At 41.4% G+C, this 16,758-nt stretch overlaps 1 protein-coding gene and 1 long non-coding RNA gene across 11 annotated transcripts in view; one reads left to right on the top strand and one right to left on the bottom strand.

The window, feature by feature from the left end:
• Positions 1–16,758, top strand: part of nAChRalpha7 (nicotinic Acetylcholine Receptor alpha7) — a 208,126-nt gene that overhangs the window by 62,378 nt on the left and 128,990 nt on the right. For all 8 annotated transcript variants that reach the window (XR_004470758.1, XM_033385453.1, XM_033385454.1 and 5 more), the window contains one exon: positions 14,751–14,795. Coding sequence is in view for 7 of the 8 variants with exons in the window: in XM_033385453.1 (XP_033241344.1) it covers positions 14,751–14,795 (45 nt within the window). In the remaining variant the exon portion in view is untranslated. The remainder of the gene's footprint in view (positions 1–14,750; positions 14,796–16,758) is intronic.
• Positions 302–10,366, bottom strand: LOC117185181 (uncharacterized). Of its 3 annotated transcripts, none has more exons than XR_004470759.1 (4): positions 10,285–10,366; positions 922–1,160; positions 514–863; positions 302–449 (listed from the first exon to the last, which is right to left on the bottom strand). It is a non-coding gene; the product is annotated as an uncharacterized lncRNA (long non-coding RNA). The 3 variants fall into 3 exon arrangements; XR_004470760.1 differs by having other exon boundaries at positions 922–1,007; positions 10,285–10,362; XR_004470761.1 differs by lacking the exon at positions 922–1,160.

The raw sequence follows: 16,758 nt of genomic DNA, 5'->3' as shown, positions 1-16,758 counted from the left end.
CTAAAAACGCAGAATCATAGATAATGACCATATCGATTAGATTGCTGAATCTGGATCAGATCAGATAATTTGTATAGCCAAAAGAAACAAATCAATTTGCAGTGGCTACGCAGCGCCCGACGTCACGCTCAGACTGATTTCGAGAGAGACTCGCACGCTCTCTTTGTCGTGTCGTTAAATATTAGCGGCGTCTGCCGGAGGAGAGCCATACTGACTTAGTATCGGGTATAACCGTAGAGTTGCGGTGTCCGCAGCAACTCACAACGTTCCCCCTCGTTAATTTTAATTTTTAATTTGGTGGTACATAAATAGATTAAAAAATTATATTAGTGAATTAAATTTAATTTGTTTTTTCTCCTTCGACACTCTGTCCTGGGCGTACTGGAAAAATTTTTGCGTGATTCGGTCGAAATCGGCGTCTTCTAACGAAAATCTTTCCTTAAATCCCGCTGTAAACAAATAATCATGTTTATTATATTACGATATACATATTAATTTAAAAATAATACTTACTACGGATGGCTAGAGTAACCCGCAAGCCCCTAATGCACTTTTTCTCCTCTGTGCCCCGCCAAGAGCACTGTCGTGCGACCTCGGTTGGCAAGGCAGAACTACTTTGGGTTTGCGGATCTCACCACAAACCTTCGCCTTAATGGAGCCGATTTCGGAACGAAGAGCCACCATTTCCGCTGTGTTTCGGTCCAGTTTATTAATCATGATGTCCATTTTTTTGTCCAGGTTATTTATTCCGTCGAGTTTATTAAGCATAAGGTCAATTTTTTTGTCCAGGATATTTATTCCGTCGAGTTTATTAAGTATAAGGTCCATTTTTTGGTCCAGTTTATTCATTTTTTCTATGATAGCTGTAATTAGAAATAATTTTTGAACATTTATTTGGGAAATATGAAGAAATTTTCTTACATGACTGCTGGGTGTCTGGAACATACTCATTTAGTTGTGCAATATTTCCAGAATCCATGATAAATAAGTTTGTATAATGGTTCATCCTTTGTGGAATTAGTGAATTAATGGAAAATAAATGTGCACATCAGTATCTAATATGTGAATGATTTTTCCGGAAATTTTTTCTATTGGATGCTGCACTACATTTAATTCGTAATTAATATTCTTTGAAGAAAATATGCCGACAAGGGTAGAGTCTATTGGGAAAATAAAAAAAGGTTCAAGATCAACAACTAATCGGCTATGCAACGTACTATTTTGAATGTCACAAATTTTAAATATTTTGTATGAAGTGCTATCTTTAATAAAGTAAAAACTATTTGATTCTTTCAAATCGAAAAATAAATCGTTGTAGGAAATTTTATTTGTGACATTTTTAAAATCTAATGTTTTTGTTTTAGGTACAACTTTCAAAATACTTCGCTCTACTATACGATTATACAATTGCTCTATTACAAAATCGCAATTTTTTACCATATTTTTCAACAATCCTAGAAAATTTTCAAATGGAAAAGAGCTTATTGTCTCTAAAGAGCCGAAGGCTAGGGACTGTGTGCTTAAATGTGTTAGGCAATGAAAATTAAATGTAAGCATGGAAAATATCTATAATGAGGGAATTTGTTTTACAAAATCATTGAGTAAACTGAGTTTTTCAAAACAATTGGTCTAGTATACAACAAAAATGTTCGGAATTCTGTGGCCTTAAATCTTTCAAGATCATCAAGGGATCTTGGCTTTCTATTAAATTCTCTAGGTATAAACTTTCGAAACGATATCAATTTGGAACTTATTAAGTTGATTGTATGCCGATCCAAAGAAAATTGGTGTCCTTTAACCCTTACTAATGCCACTAGTAATGTTTTCATAATGCCAAGACAAACTACATGCATATAATCAAAGGGAAACTGATTGACCATATCAATTGGCAAGTTTTCTAAAACTAATTTCTCCTGTAAGTTGTGATGTTCTGGATGTAAGCGATTTCTGAAACTCTGACACTTTAAAAACTATTCGCCTTTGAAAACTTTCGCCCTTTTGAGTGCATTTGTTGCAAGAATAAAATCCAGAGTGATGTTTAACACCCAAAATATATGCACGAGCCGGTGCATCGCAAACAATGGATCTAATGCTAATATGAAGCTTTCTACTTTGAAAAATTATGCCATCCTCAATCAATTCTAATAACTCGTTTACAAATTCTTCTAAGTAAATATTGGGATCGCTGGGCTTGGAATTCCCTACATATATCCCAGCTACAAGAATTGGCTTTGTGCCATTGACATTAATTAAAATGGGCCAGGCTTGTTTAAGTGAACTTTTATATAATGGAAGTCCGTCCACATTAATATTTAAGCTAACGTTTGCAGATTCATACAAAACCCTACTAAGAAAATCAGTTAGCGCGTCTTTTCCACCGTAGTGCACATAGCTTCCTGGAGCCACAGTCCTTTTAATAACCCCACGTGGCGTGCATTTCAAAGTTCGAACATCTCGTGGTAGCCCTGGAATTTTTTCGGACAAAAGCTGGAACAAATCATTAGCTGGTCTCTTGGTCTCTTTTATTGATATGCTTCGATTCGCATATATATTTCCTGCTTTTACGCTTAAATGGCATTTTTTATTAATATTAGTACTCCCCTGTGTATAAAAAAAATGGTGCGCAAAGTCAGTTCCAGCGAAAATTGTTATATTCGTTGACGCAGGTGGCCTGATGCACAAGAAGATGGCTAGAAAAAAATATATACACAGAATGTGTAGATTGTTGTCTTTTTGGGGTCTTATACTGCTCCCAAACTCAAATTTTGTGCACTATACTATACTATTAAATAAATAATAATTTACTTTCCGATTTTTCCTTTTTATACCCGATACTCAAAATGAGTATTGGGGTATATTAGATTTGTGGTAAAAGTGGATGTGTGTAACGTCCAGAAGGAATCGTTTCCGACCCTATAAAGTATATATATTCTTGATCAGCATCAATAGCCGAGTCGATTGAGCCCTGTCTGTCTGTCCGTCCGTCCGTCTGTCCGTCTGTCCGTCCGTCCGTCTGTCCGTCCCCTTCAGCGCCTAATGCTCAATGACTATAAGAGCTAGAGCAACGATGTTTTGGATCCAGACTTCTGTGATATGTCACTGCTCCAAAAGTATTTCAAAGCTTTGCCCCGCCCACTTCCGCCCCCACAAAGGGCGAAAATCTGTGGCATGCACAATTTTAAAGATACGAGAAAACTAAAAACGCAGAATCGTAGAAGATGACTATATCTTCTAGAGTGCAAAATCTGAACCAGATCGTATAATTATTACAGCCAGAATCACGAAAACAATTTCACTCTTTCTCGCTCTGTCTCACTCTAACACACAGGATTCATGGTCGGTTTTGCCAATTGCAAAATATGAGTTCAAGGATCTCAGAACCTATAAGAGCCAGAGCAACCAAATTTGGTATCCACACTCCTGTGATATCGGACCTTGACCGTTTCATGTCCAAATTTCGCCACAACCCCTTCCGCCCCCGCAAAGGACGAAAATCTGAGGCAACCACAAATCTCAGAGACTATTAAGGCTAGAGTAACCAAATTTGGTACACACACTCCTTTAAAGTGTCACTATAAAACGTATATCTCAGAATTTCGCCATACCCCCATCCGCCCCCACAAAGGACGAAAATCTGTTGCATGCACAATATTGCATATTCGAGAAAACTAAAAACGCAGAATCATAGATAATGACCATATCTATTAGATTGCTGAATCTGGATCAGATCAGATCATTTTTATAGCCAAAAGGAACAAATCAATTTGCAGTGGCTACGCAGCGCCCGACGTCACGCTCAAACTGATTTTCTGTCTCTCTCGCACGCACTCTTTGTCGTGTCGTTAAATATTAGCGGCGTCTGCCGGAGGAGAGCCATACTGACTTAGTATCGGGTATAACCGTAGAGTTGCGGTGTCCGCAGCAACTCACAACGTTCCCCCTCGTTTTCACTATTTTTATGATTTGACTCCCCGTTTACGTCCTTCTGCTGCGGTTTTTAATCACAAAATAACACAAAACGAAAAAACGGCGGCGTTGTGCCGGGCCGCAGTTTGACATGTTCGTTCATGTTCTATTACGTGATCCGGCGTTTCTTGCGTATTGTGCCCGTTTTTAAGTCCGTTTGTGATAGTTTTGCGAGACTTTGGTCGTCGCACGGTTTTCGTCCGGTAAATGCTCTTTTCTGAGTCCGTCTGCGAGCTCCCGGATTTTTATCATTTCTAAGTCCGTTTCCGGACATTTTATGATAGTTCCGTTTTACTATCGCTTTTTGGTCCACTGGGAAGCCAGAAATATGCTTGTAATTGTGTATATGTGTGTATGTCCTAGGTCGGTACGGCCATAAACCGCGGTTTCGCCCGCAGCATATACGGCTTTTAGCTTCACACACAAGCGCACTGAAAGAATGTCAGTGTCTGCGTGTCGAAACGGTAGGGCAGCGTGGTCGCTAATGTCTTTGGCGCGGCACAGTGGGGACTCAGCCGAAATAGTAAAAAAATTGTATGAGTGCTTTAGATAAATTTAATGTACGCATCTTATAGAGAATTTTCCAATCGAATTTTCAAGATAGTTTTAGTTTAGGAGATAGAAGCACTCAAAGTTTAACATTTTTTCAGTGTGCAAATATTTATTGAACTCATATTCACTAACTAATTTAGCAAGCTGAGACGGCCAAAGGTCCCACTGTGCCTCTCCAAAGACATCGGCGATCCGCGACCACCGCTTCGACGGTGCTGAGGCTCGAGAGTCCAGAATTATTTCGTTGCTGCTGAAGACATAATGCAATTATACAAGGTGGTCTCGTCGGGAGCCGAAGTTCGTTCGTGTTGTCCATCACCGTCAGTGCATTCTTGCTTGTTGATGATGAAGGTTGTTCACGGACGATTTGTTTGATATATTCTTAACCCTTATGTCCCGACAGCAAAAAAATTACATATTGCATATTATATAAATAGCATATAAAAAAAATATCACAGAATTAGAAGTAATATTTATATATTATGTAAAAGAAAATTTTAATATAGCTAAAAATGTTAAAGACAAATTTTTAATGGCTGCATAAAGTTTAAATATTAATATATCAGTAAAATCATTTTATGTTAAAATTTTAAACCTGTTAAGCCTGTTAAGGGTTAAGGGTTAATCTACATCAACATATGCCGTCTCACTCGCACTCATTATACTATGTGCCCTTCATTCGCACTTATTGCTAGCATACGTTATGGGACTGACTTTTGCCGACGAGACCACCTTATATAATTGCATCATGGACGGACACATTGAGAAAATGGACTGAAAAGACCCGATCAAATCTGTTTTTGCTCAACTCGCTCTTCGCTCAAGCAAAGAGCGATTTTTTCACTTCTCTTTTGTTCCTGTTCTTCACTGAGCATCTTGCCGCGAGCAAACGAACAAAGTGTCTTTTGCGTATGTATGCGTGCTTGCATGTGTAATGCTTATGGCAACTATCAATTTTTGTGAATTCTATACGGTTTGACTATTGGAGCTGAAAATGAATCGTGAAAAGCAAAACGAAAATGTTCGTTTGCCAATTTTGCAAAGAAATATACATGTTACAATACAATACAAGCCCAAAAGATGCGGAAAACATGAATAAATAAACATATACACGAAAAAAAAACTAAAAACACTTTACTCAGGCAGTTTTTTGGTTCTGCTCTGCGCTGTGAGCGCTTGACCAAAGTGTCTCTCTAAGTTGTTATTGTGTGACACGATCGTGTGTCGGGATCACCCGAAAACCCGAAAAACATATGTACATATCACAAGCGAAGAGACAAAAAGTGTTCTGCTCAGTGAGGGACCGTGTCTTCGTGGTCTTTTTCGGTTTTGTCAGTAAGGAGACAGCCAAGGGAAAAAGTGTTGACCGTCGTTTGCGAGCTATGATTTTCTTAGATCTTATATTTAAATATATCATTTTTTTTAGTTAAAATCACTTTTTTATATGGGATAAACAAAGAAGTCGAGAGCCGACAGCGTTTAAATAATATTTATAATTTATAATCAACCTGTTTAAAATAAGGAAATAAATGTGTAATTATATTATTGTAATATTTCATATTTTGTGGTATAAATCAAATAAATAATAGCTTTTATTTTATTTTCCGCGCCCTAGTGTACCATACCCCCACCCCTGCCTATTCTTTATTTATTTTGTGGCGGTAGGTCAGCTCATCAAAAGACCCAAAACAAGAACCAAACTTCAATTTCAGCTCTAGCGAGACTTAACCCGACAAAACGCTCGCATTCGGACTCGCATATGATAGAAATATGATACTTGTGTCGTTCAGTTTGTGGCAGTGAAAGTATCATTTATGATAGCTCGCAAGGGAATCGTATGCGAGCATTTTGCGGAACTCTCGCAAAAGGCACGTTAGTTGGTTTGCTGGGAATGCATGTGCACCCTTACATTCAAATATGCTGGTGGCACAACAGAAAACAGAAATTAGCATCAGCATCAGATCTCTGAAAACGAAAAAAAGCATACAAACACACAAAAGATGTTCTCTCTGCGCTCTCTCACGATGACGCGTCAGTACCCGAACGCCAGAGCCGAAGTCTCTGGGGATCCAAAACTGGTAGCCCAGCGTGTGACACATTCTAGTATGAACTGGCACATTTATATACTGTATGGATAGCCACCAAACGAAACGTAAAATCACAATCAGATGATCATCACCAATGTGCCCGTAGCACAGCCCTCGACGGTCACACCTACAGCTGACCAGACCTGTGCGCCCATAGCACCTCCATACACGCAAGTAAACAACAGCTGCCCTTCGGAAATAAAACGGGCGCCGCCAGAGAGATCATCATCAGTTCGGCTCCGGCCACTGGACTGGTAAGCATTGGCAGCAGCCACCAACAGCTCCCGCGATCCTTCCATCCCTCTCAGAGCGTAATTCATCATCCGACAACCTCGCCTCTCGGAAAACACTTAAACCTCCGCAACCAAATCATCTCGGAGCGCACTTAAACCACCGCAACCAAATCTTCTCCTCGGAGCGCACTTAAACCTCCACAACCAAATATCCTCGGAGCGAACTTAAACCTCCGCGACGTAGACCAACACCAACCGGATGATCGCCAGGACCCGCCCGCAGCCATCCGCCACGTGCGGCCACTACGCCTTATTCTTGAACCAAGAGAATCTCCTTCAGCTACCACAGCTAACGTTCGAAATCAATAAACAGCGGTTGTATGATGGATTTATTCAATAACAAAAAATTAACAAAATTTCATAGTTAAACAAAAAAAAAAATAAAATATTCCATTTAACGTAGAAAAATTCAAAATGAATGGCACTCGTATGTACTCAGTTTTGCACTTTTGGCAATTGAAATTTTGTTGTCATTTTTTAATATTTGCTCCATAGCCCTTTATTTGTTATAACTCAAAAGATACGTCTAGGCATACTATCTACCAAATTATGCAAAATGTCGTGGGGAATTTCCATCCACTCATAGTCTATTTTTTGCAACAACATGTCGAAGTTAGTGGGAGAGGTATCATATTGTCCTAGCCGTCGCTTCACGATTGACCACAAGTTTTCAATGGGATTGAGGTCGGGACTTCGTGGGTGCCACTCCATCAACATAAAACTTTGAGTCGAATGCCATTCCTTAACCACTTTTGCTCTATGCTTGGGGCATGATGCAATTATGCAAGGTGGTCTCGTCGGCAAAAGTCAGTCCCATAACGTATGCTAGCAATAAGCGCGAATGAAGGGCACATAGCATAATGAGTGCGAGTGAGACGGCATATGTTGATGTAGATTAACCCCCTTAAAAATTTGTCTTTAACATTTTTAGTTATATTAAAATTTTCTTTTACATAATATATAAATATTACTTCTAATTCTGTGATATTTTTTTTATATGCTATTTATATAATATGCAATATGTAATTTTTTTGCTGTCGGGACATAAGGGTTAAGAATATATCAAAAAAATCGTCCGTGAACAACCTTCATCATCAACAAGCAAGAATGCACTGACGGTGAGGGACAACACGAACGAACTTCGGCTCCCGACGAGACCACCTTGTATAATTGCATCATGGCTTGGGGTCTCCATCCTGCAGAAATGTTAGTTCAGCCGACTGATACTGTATGAGCATACATCCAAAAAGTTGGCAAGATGGGTTTGTAGAATGCTACGGTAGTCCTCCTTTTAAATTATCCCTTCTATTTTTACTAAGGGACCGAGCTTCCACCACGCAAAGAAACCCCACGCCATAACATTGCCGCCTCCGTGCTTGACGGTTTCCTTTATATGACGTCGTTGTAACGATTCGCCTGGGCGTTTCCAGCAATACTGCTTCCCGTCAAACTCCCGTCCCGTTAAACTTTGACTCATCTGACCAAATAACTTTTTTGCAATCGTCTATGGCCCAGTCTCGGTTTTTTTTGGCAAATTTTAAACGACCCTCAACATTTTTTTTAGATAACGGCGGTTTTTTCTTTTTTATTTCATCCACATAGCCGATTTCTTGAAGGGTCCATAGGTTCCATTATTGTTGTCCATCGACTAACATTTTTGCCAGTAGCCGTGGCACCATCTTCTGGTGTTATTTGAGGATCTTTTTTAAGATTTGCGACTATTAGCCTGGCGTCACCATCTCTTAACAGTGGGGGGCATCCACCAGAAATATTCTTAGAGGCAACTCCACGCCTTTTCTGCACTCTAATTACCACCGACTGGCTTATATTTAATGCTTTTGCAATTTTTCGAGACGAGCAGCCGTTTTCAGTTAAGCACTGGATTTTATTTTCAACTTCAAAAGGAGTTTCAAATAATAATGCATTTGAATTAGAGACCAAGAGTTTTTTCGTTTTCTTTTCCCCCATTCTTTTGTTCTTTATTTCTCTTTCACTAGAATGCATTCTGATTTGATAAGGCAATACTGAAAAAAAATTGTTTGTTTTGCTTTGATCGTTTTCATTCTGTGGGCATTTATGTGCAAAGTCTTTGAACATGTACTCAGTTTTTCTCCCCACTGTATGTGGCTTTGTGTTGGGAAGGCTTCTGCGGGTTGTACGGGTGCTTTTGATGTCTTCAGACATCAGCAAATATTAATCGGCCGTTCTGTCCACACCGGTGGCATTGGGACACCTTGTGGTCAAAGCCTGCACACCTGTGGCAGGCGTATGTTCGCACCAAGGAGCGGCAGCGGCATCTAAACCAGTTTATACGTCGTGCAACGCCTCCTGTGCCTTCGCGTCGACCTCTAGCGTCACGTTGATCGTGGCGCCGTCCGTGACCGACCAGGGCTTACTGGCCCAGGTGAACCGACTTTTTGAATTCCGCGGCAGTCATGGTCTCCTCCAGGTTCTTCGTGAAGAGCTCCTCCATGAACTTTTCAGGTGTGATGGACGTGTCCACGTTGTTGGACTCTTCTTAACCTCCAGTCCTGCTTCGGTAAATTTGCTGCTGGCCACTACCTTCCTCAGTTCGCTCACTGAAGGGGTGCGAATAATCGCTCCTCCGCTCTTCAGCTCGCGAGCCTCGTGGACGCGGACTCCAAGTGTCGGCACCACGGTCTTCTTGACTCGCTCCACAAGCTCCTTGCTGGTCTCTTCCGGGTTCTTGCTCTTTATTAGATCAGACCAGGTATCCCTAGGCTTTGGGATCGGTGCAGCGACGGCGCTCGGTGCGGGAAGGCTGTCGCATACGCAGCGGTAGTAACGACGGTGGTGCCCGTGTGGGCAGCAGCAGCGGGTCTTGGTGGAGGCCATGACCAGCTCGTCGTACCGGTTGGCAGTAGCGGCAGAGGTGCCTGGCGTCGCAACAGCCTCCTCAAAGGGGAGCGATGGTGGTAGCGATCTCTCGGCTGGGATTGGCTGCTCTCCGGATAGCCCAATCCCAAGCCCGATCTTCTTGGCTCTCTTTTTGGCGGCTGTGGATTTCGGCCGGCCCAGCCTGTGGGCGGGAACGCTCGACGACGAGCTCGCCCCTACACTAGCCAGGCTAGTGTCGCCGGCGTCGGCCTCCGTATCTACATCCATTGTCTATGTGACTCCCTCTAGCGACGTATCTCAACACTACGGCACTAGTGGAGACAAGAACCGCAAGCTTCAGCGGGGACACGAGCCGTAAGCTCAAACTTCGAGCTCGAACCTGTAGACGAACTATTCGCACTTGTAAAGTTTGCACGTGGCTTTTGCAGAGGTAAATTAGCAAATATTAACATGCTAATTTCTGCACTCTTCTGCACCGAATTAACTCGCACTTGTAGCGCGTAATGTCTTGGCAATTTATAACTTACACTCTGTACTTCTGAACACGGCAGCAGAACGGAACGCTTGAAAAACACGTCTGTCTTCGGTAGCAGTCAGAGAGCAACTCAGTTCTCAGACTATAAGAGTTAGAGCTAGAGCAACGAAATGTTGTGTCCAGACTTCTGTGATACTTCACTGTTAAGCTAGGTACACACGATGCAAACAATTTGCAGCAATTTGATTACTGCAATCAAATTTGCACGTTTGAACACGAGTGCAAACACTTTTCTGCAAACAAAAAATTTGCAAATACTGTTTATGGCAACTATTTTTGGTTGTCGCCTGTATACAGAATTTTACCGTTAACTTGGTTGCGTCAGTTGCTTGCTTGTTTGCATGTGCTGTTTGCTTTCAGTCGCAATATTGCAGCAAGAAGAGCAACATGTGGGATCACGAGAAAACGATAAAATTAATTGAATTGTACGAGAATTATTCTGTTTTATGGGATGTCACGTCAGCAGACTATAAAAATAAGCATAACGAGGGGAAACGTTGTGAGTTGCTGTGGACACCGCAACGCTACATTTATACCCGATACTAAGTCAGTATGGCTCTCCTCCGGCAGACGCCGCTAATATTAAGCCACACAACAAAGAGTGCGTGCGAGAGAGACAGCAAATCAGTCTGAGCGTGACGTCGGGCGCTGCGTAGCCAATGCAAATTGATTTGTTCCTTTTGGCTACAAAAATTATCTGATCTGATCCAGATTCAGCAATCTGATAGATATGGTCGTTATCTATGATTCTGCGTTTTTAGTTTTCTCGAATCTGCAATATTGTGGATGCAACAGTTCTTCGTCCTTTGTGGGGGCGGAAGGGGGTGGGGCGAAATTTTCAGATATACGTTTTATAGTGAGATCTAACAGGAGTGCGTATACTAAATTTGGTTACTCTAGCCTTAATAGTCTCTGAGATTTTTGAATATCCCCAGATTTGCATCCTTTGCAGGGGCGGAAGGTGGTGTGGCGAAATTTTGAAACAAACTCGTCTCGGTCCGATATATTAGCAGTGTGGATACCAAATTTGGTTGCTCTAGCTTTTATAGTCTCTGAGATCTAGGCGCTAATGTTTTACTCTAAGCAAAGCCGCCTATGCTACGTGTGTGTTAGAGAGAGACAGGGCGAGAAAAATGAAATTGTTTTCTTGATGCTGGCTATAATAATAATACGATCCAATTCAGATTCTGCAGTCTAAAAGATATGGTCATTCTCTACGATTCTGCGTTTTTGGTTTTCTCGTATCTTTAAAATTGTGGATGCCACAGATTTTCGCCCTTTGTGGGGGCGGAAGTGGGCCGGGCGCAACCACAAATCTCAGAGAGTATTAAGGCTAAAGTAACCAAATTTGGTATCCGAACTTCTGTTAGATCTCACTATAAAACGTATATCTCAGAATTTCGCCCCACCCCCTTCCGCCCCCAGAAAGGACGAGAATCTGTTGCATCCACAATATTGCAGATTCGAGAAAACTTAAAACGCAGAATCATAGATAAAGACCATATCTATCCGATTGATGAATCTGGATCAGATCAGATAATTTTTATAGCGAAAAGGAATAAATCAATTTGCAGTGGCTACGCAGCGCCCGACGTCACGCTCCGACTGATTATCTGTCTCTCTCGCACGCACATTTTGTCGTGACGTTTAATATTAGCGGCGTCTGCCGTAGGAGAGCCATATTGACCTAGTATCGGGTATAACTGTAGAGTTGCGGTGTCCGCAGCAACTCACAACGTTCCCCCTCGTTTTCTAATAGACTTGTGGATCCGAAAAATGAAAAGGAAAGATGTTTATTTTTAAGTGCGAGGTTTTATATTGAGAATTTAAATACTAGAGGAGTGCATAAAAGTGCATGAGTGCCCCATTCTGTCACAACTCTCAAATTCAACATCCACTCCACAATTGCCTGCGATACTCTTTGGCTTTGAACTTACTGCAATATCGTCATCCACGTCGTCCTTACTTCAGAGTCACAGACGGGATGTCGTGTGGCTGGCCACTGCTGTAATGTACTCTGGTACATTGGTTCCTTGCCATGGCCTGCTCGATTCTGGATCGCAGGTGCATCTCATCACTGCTAGTCTAGATCGAGAGTTATAGCTACAGGAGAGAGAATCGGAAATTTCAGTTTCCGGTCTCGGCGATTTGTGTGCCATGTTCGATAGTTGCTGAATGAGTATCCAACTGGAATCACGCGCGTCAAGCTATAGCGCGACCATTTCGAAATTAGTTGCTCGCACCATTACGAGTATCAACCCAACTGTACCGTCGACATAAGTCGCTGGAACATGCCCTTCAACATACATCTGGCGGAAAACACTCTTTAAGGTTGAGCTCGCGCCAGACAACAGAACTTTGAAGAACGAAGTGCACCCAATCTACAAATTGCAATTCCTGTTGCACCGAATAATCACAGTAAGAGAATCACATAATCGCAATGGTCCAGTGAAATGCACAATTTTGCAGGCTTATTGGTTCGATCATTCTGCGTAGCTTTTGGAGACTGCCACAAGTCAGTCTTTTGCACTGCTAATAAAGAAAAGAGTTTACAAGTTTACAGTTTACAAGGATTTGAAAAGTCGTATCCGCCGAGTAAGTACGGCACGCTCTCACAATACACCCAAGGAATTTGTAACTTCTCAATTTACACCTGACGTATTCTTCGCAAGAGCAGCCAGGGCTTCATTTGGTCCCGCAAAGCACCATAAAGGGAGTATTTTTTGCTAGTGCTTTTAAGCAGGACTAGAAAAACAAACCCAGCCGAATATGGTAAACTCTTAGAAGCTAATGGATCAACCACGAAGTCCTTTATAAGTGGTAATATTTACTCTGCAGCATTTATGGGAACGACTATGGAAAATCTCACCAAAAATCAAAATACACTGATTCAGACGCTCGCATCTCTACAGACCAAATAACACTAGGCATCAAAATTTAAGTTTTTGGACACTATGAACCAAACAGAGTTTCTATACCCGATACTCAAAATAAGTATTGGGGTATATTAGATTTGTGGTGAAAGTGGATGTGTGTAACGTCCAGAAGGAATCGTTTCCGACCCCATAAAGTATGTATATTCTTAATAGCCGAGTCGATTGAGCAATGTCTGTCTGTCCGTCTGTCCGTCCGTCCGTCTGTCCGTCCCCTTCAGCGCCTAATGCTCAAAGACTATAAGAGCTAGAGCAACGATGTTTTGGATCCAGACTTCTGTGATATGTCACTGCTACAAAAATATTTCAAAACTTTGCCCCGCCCACTTCCGCCCCCACAAAGGGCGAAAATCTGGTGCATCCACAATTTTTAAGATACGATAAAGACCAAAAACGCAGAATCGTAGAGAATGACCATATCTTTTAGACTACAGAATCTGAATTGGAACGTATTATTATTATAGCCAGCATCAAGAAAACAATTTCATTTTTTCTCGCCCTGTCTCTCTCTAACACACACGTAGCATAGGCGGCTTTCCTTAGAGTAAAACATTAGCGCCTAGATCTCAGAGACTATAAAAGCTAGAGCAACCAAATTTGGTATCCACACTCCTAATATATCAGACCGAGACGAGTTTGTTTCAAAATCTGGGGATATTCACAAATCTCAGAGACTATTAACGCTAGAGTAACCAAATTTGGAATCCGCACTTCTCTTAGCTCTCACTATAAAACGTGTATCTCAAAATTTCGCCCCACCCCCTTCCGCCCACACAAAGGACGAAAATCTGTTGCATCCACAATATTGCAGATTTGAGAAAACTAAAAACGCAGAATCATAGATAACGACCATATCTATCAGATTGCTGAATCTGGATCAGATCAGATAATTTTTGTAGCCAAAAGGAACAAATCAATTTGCATTGGCTACGCAGCGCCACGCTCAGACTGATTTTCTGTCTCTCTGGCACGCACTATTTGTTGTTCAATGGAGGAGAGCCGTACTAACTATGTATCGGGTATAATTTAGAGTTGCGGTCGCAGCAGCAACTCACAACGTTTTCCCCCTTTTTTTCTATGGTGGACGTAACCTCCACTATTTTTATAGTTCTTAGTACGAACTTCTAGTGTTAAAAAATTGGTCCGGTGTTAAGGTTACAATTTGGCATTTATTGTTCGATATTGCTTGTGTGCTTTTGTTAGAAGCCGTGACCGTGAACTTAGATTTAGGTGTAAGGCGCTTCGACTATGAAGAGGACTAACCGACTGTTTTGAAGAGGACTGACCGAATGAAGGGTCGAGGCACTGGGTCATTAGAAGTAAGAACGTTACATACTTACATATGTGTGTGCGTGGGATGAGCGCGATAATCGAAAACTTAAGACAGAAGTTCTTGACGTTACTTAAGACCTATTAATGGCTTCTGCTCCGAACAGCCATTATATTAAATAGGCAGTTATTCCTTAAAATTATTAAATGTACGAGTTCTACCTACATAATTAACTTTTATTTACTTTCTTTGCAGGATGAAAAGAATCAGTTGCTTATAACTAATATTTGGCTTAAATTGGTAAGTTGTCTGTGTATAATTTGATTTGTAAATTTAATGTATAGGTAAAAAAATCATAGTATTTTGGAATAAGATATAAAAACTTTGTCCGCCGCGCCGCCGATATACTCTTCTACTTGGTGCTCAGTCACTTTACTGGCCCATTTTCAAATTCGACCATACAATTCTATATTCTATAATTTTTTGCGTCAGACTTGCTACCTTTTTTAGGAGGAGAGGAATTATAAACGATTCTTTCCAGATCGGGGGGAAGCAAGAAGAATCAATGGACAGGGTGAATAGTTTAATCAAGGCTCCACACAGTTCCCCGGCGCAGTACCTGAGTACAAAACCTGGAACCCGTCTGGACCCGGTGAAAACACCGGCTTAACTAGTCGAAGATCATGAAGTAAAGAACATTCATTTAGCAAGGGACTGAAAATGCCGTTCGGCCTCGGTAAACCAGAGTAGCTGAATTGGAAAAATTGGGCAAAAAGATCGGCAATTGCCTGATCATTATTTGCCGTCGTATTACAAAATGATAGGCTATTCTAGGCTTACTGTTTACGAAGCAGTAAAACTGTTTAGGGTCCTGAGAAAAACGTATCCTGCATCGAGATTCGTATAGCATTGTGCATTAAGAACTGAAAAGTTTGACCGAGCTGTTACATAACGATAGTGAGAAGTAAGAGAACCAACTTCTTGAAATTTTGTATAGTCTTGATTTGGAGTTTTTTAGGCTGGATAACTCTTTGGTAAACCAAGGTTTTTCAGATCTAATCGGACAAGAAATCAGGACACAAGAATCAAACGAGGGGGAACGTTGTGAGTTGCTGCGGACACCGCGAAATTCTGAGATATACGTTTTATAGTGACATCTTAAAGGAGTGTGTGTACCAAATTTGGTTACTCTAGCCTTAATAGTCTCTGAGATTTGTGGTTGCCTCAGATTTTCGTCCTTTGCGGGGGCGGAAGGGGGTGTGGCGAAATTTTGACACAAAACGGTCAAGGTCCGATATCAAAGGAGTGTGGATACCAAATTTGGTTGCTCTAGCTCTTATGGGTTCTGAGATCCTTGAACTCATATTTTGCAATTGGCAAAACCGACCATGAAACCTGTATGTTAGAGTGAGACAGAGCGAGAAAGAGTGAAATTGTTTTCGTGATTCTGGCTGTAATAATTATACGATCTGGTTCAGATTTTGCACTCTAGAAGATTTAGTCATCTTCTACGATTCTGCGTTTTTAGTTTTCTCGTATCGTCGAAATTGTGGATGCCACAGATTTTCGCCCTTTGTGGGGGCGGAAGTGGGCGGGGCAAAGTTTTGAAATATTTTTGGAGCAGTGACATATCACAGAAGTCTGGATCCAAAACATCGTTGCTCTAGCTCTTATAGTCTTTGAGCATTAGGCGCTGAAGGGGACGGACGGACGGACAGACGGACGGACGGACAGACAGACATGGCTCAATCGACTCGGCTATTGATGCTGATCAAGAATATATATACTTTATGGGGTCGGAAACGATTCCTTCTGGACGTTACATACATACACTTTTACCACAAATCTAATATACCCCAATACTCATTTTGAGTATCGGGTATAAAAATTTGCCAAGGGCATTGTAAAAAATGTTTGTGCCTTTTATGACATCAGTGCACAAGTACAAAGCGGACCAATCAAAATCCCTAATGAGTTCATTAAGCTTCGTAAACTCAGCTTTACGAAAGCAGCGGAAACGCTCAGGTAGCCTACTCGACCGATCCAATACAGTTGGTCCTATATCTAGCGACACTTCGAATGTAGGATGGTAGGCGTCTTCAGGTATAGTAAGCGGAAGGGCTCGGGAAAAGAAGGTGCTCATCAAGACGAAAGAACGGACGGTCTAAAGGACAAAGCTATATCGACTCGATTATTGATGTTGATAAAGAACGCTTCTTTCTAACTGTTACATAAATATGTACATGAACAGGAATCTAATGTA

Source organism: Drosophila pseudoobscura, chromosome X (assembly GCF_009870125.1).
Source record: "Drosophila pseudoobscura strain MV-25-SWS-2005 chromosome X, UCI_Dpse_MV25, whole genome shotgun sequence".
Lineage (NCBI taxonomy): Eukaryota > Metazoa > Arthropoda > Insecta > Diptera > Drosophilidae > Drosophila > Drosophila pseudoobscura.
This window is presented reverse-complemented; position numbering and strand designations above follow the sequence as displayed.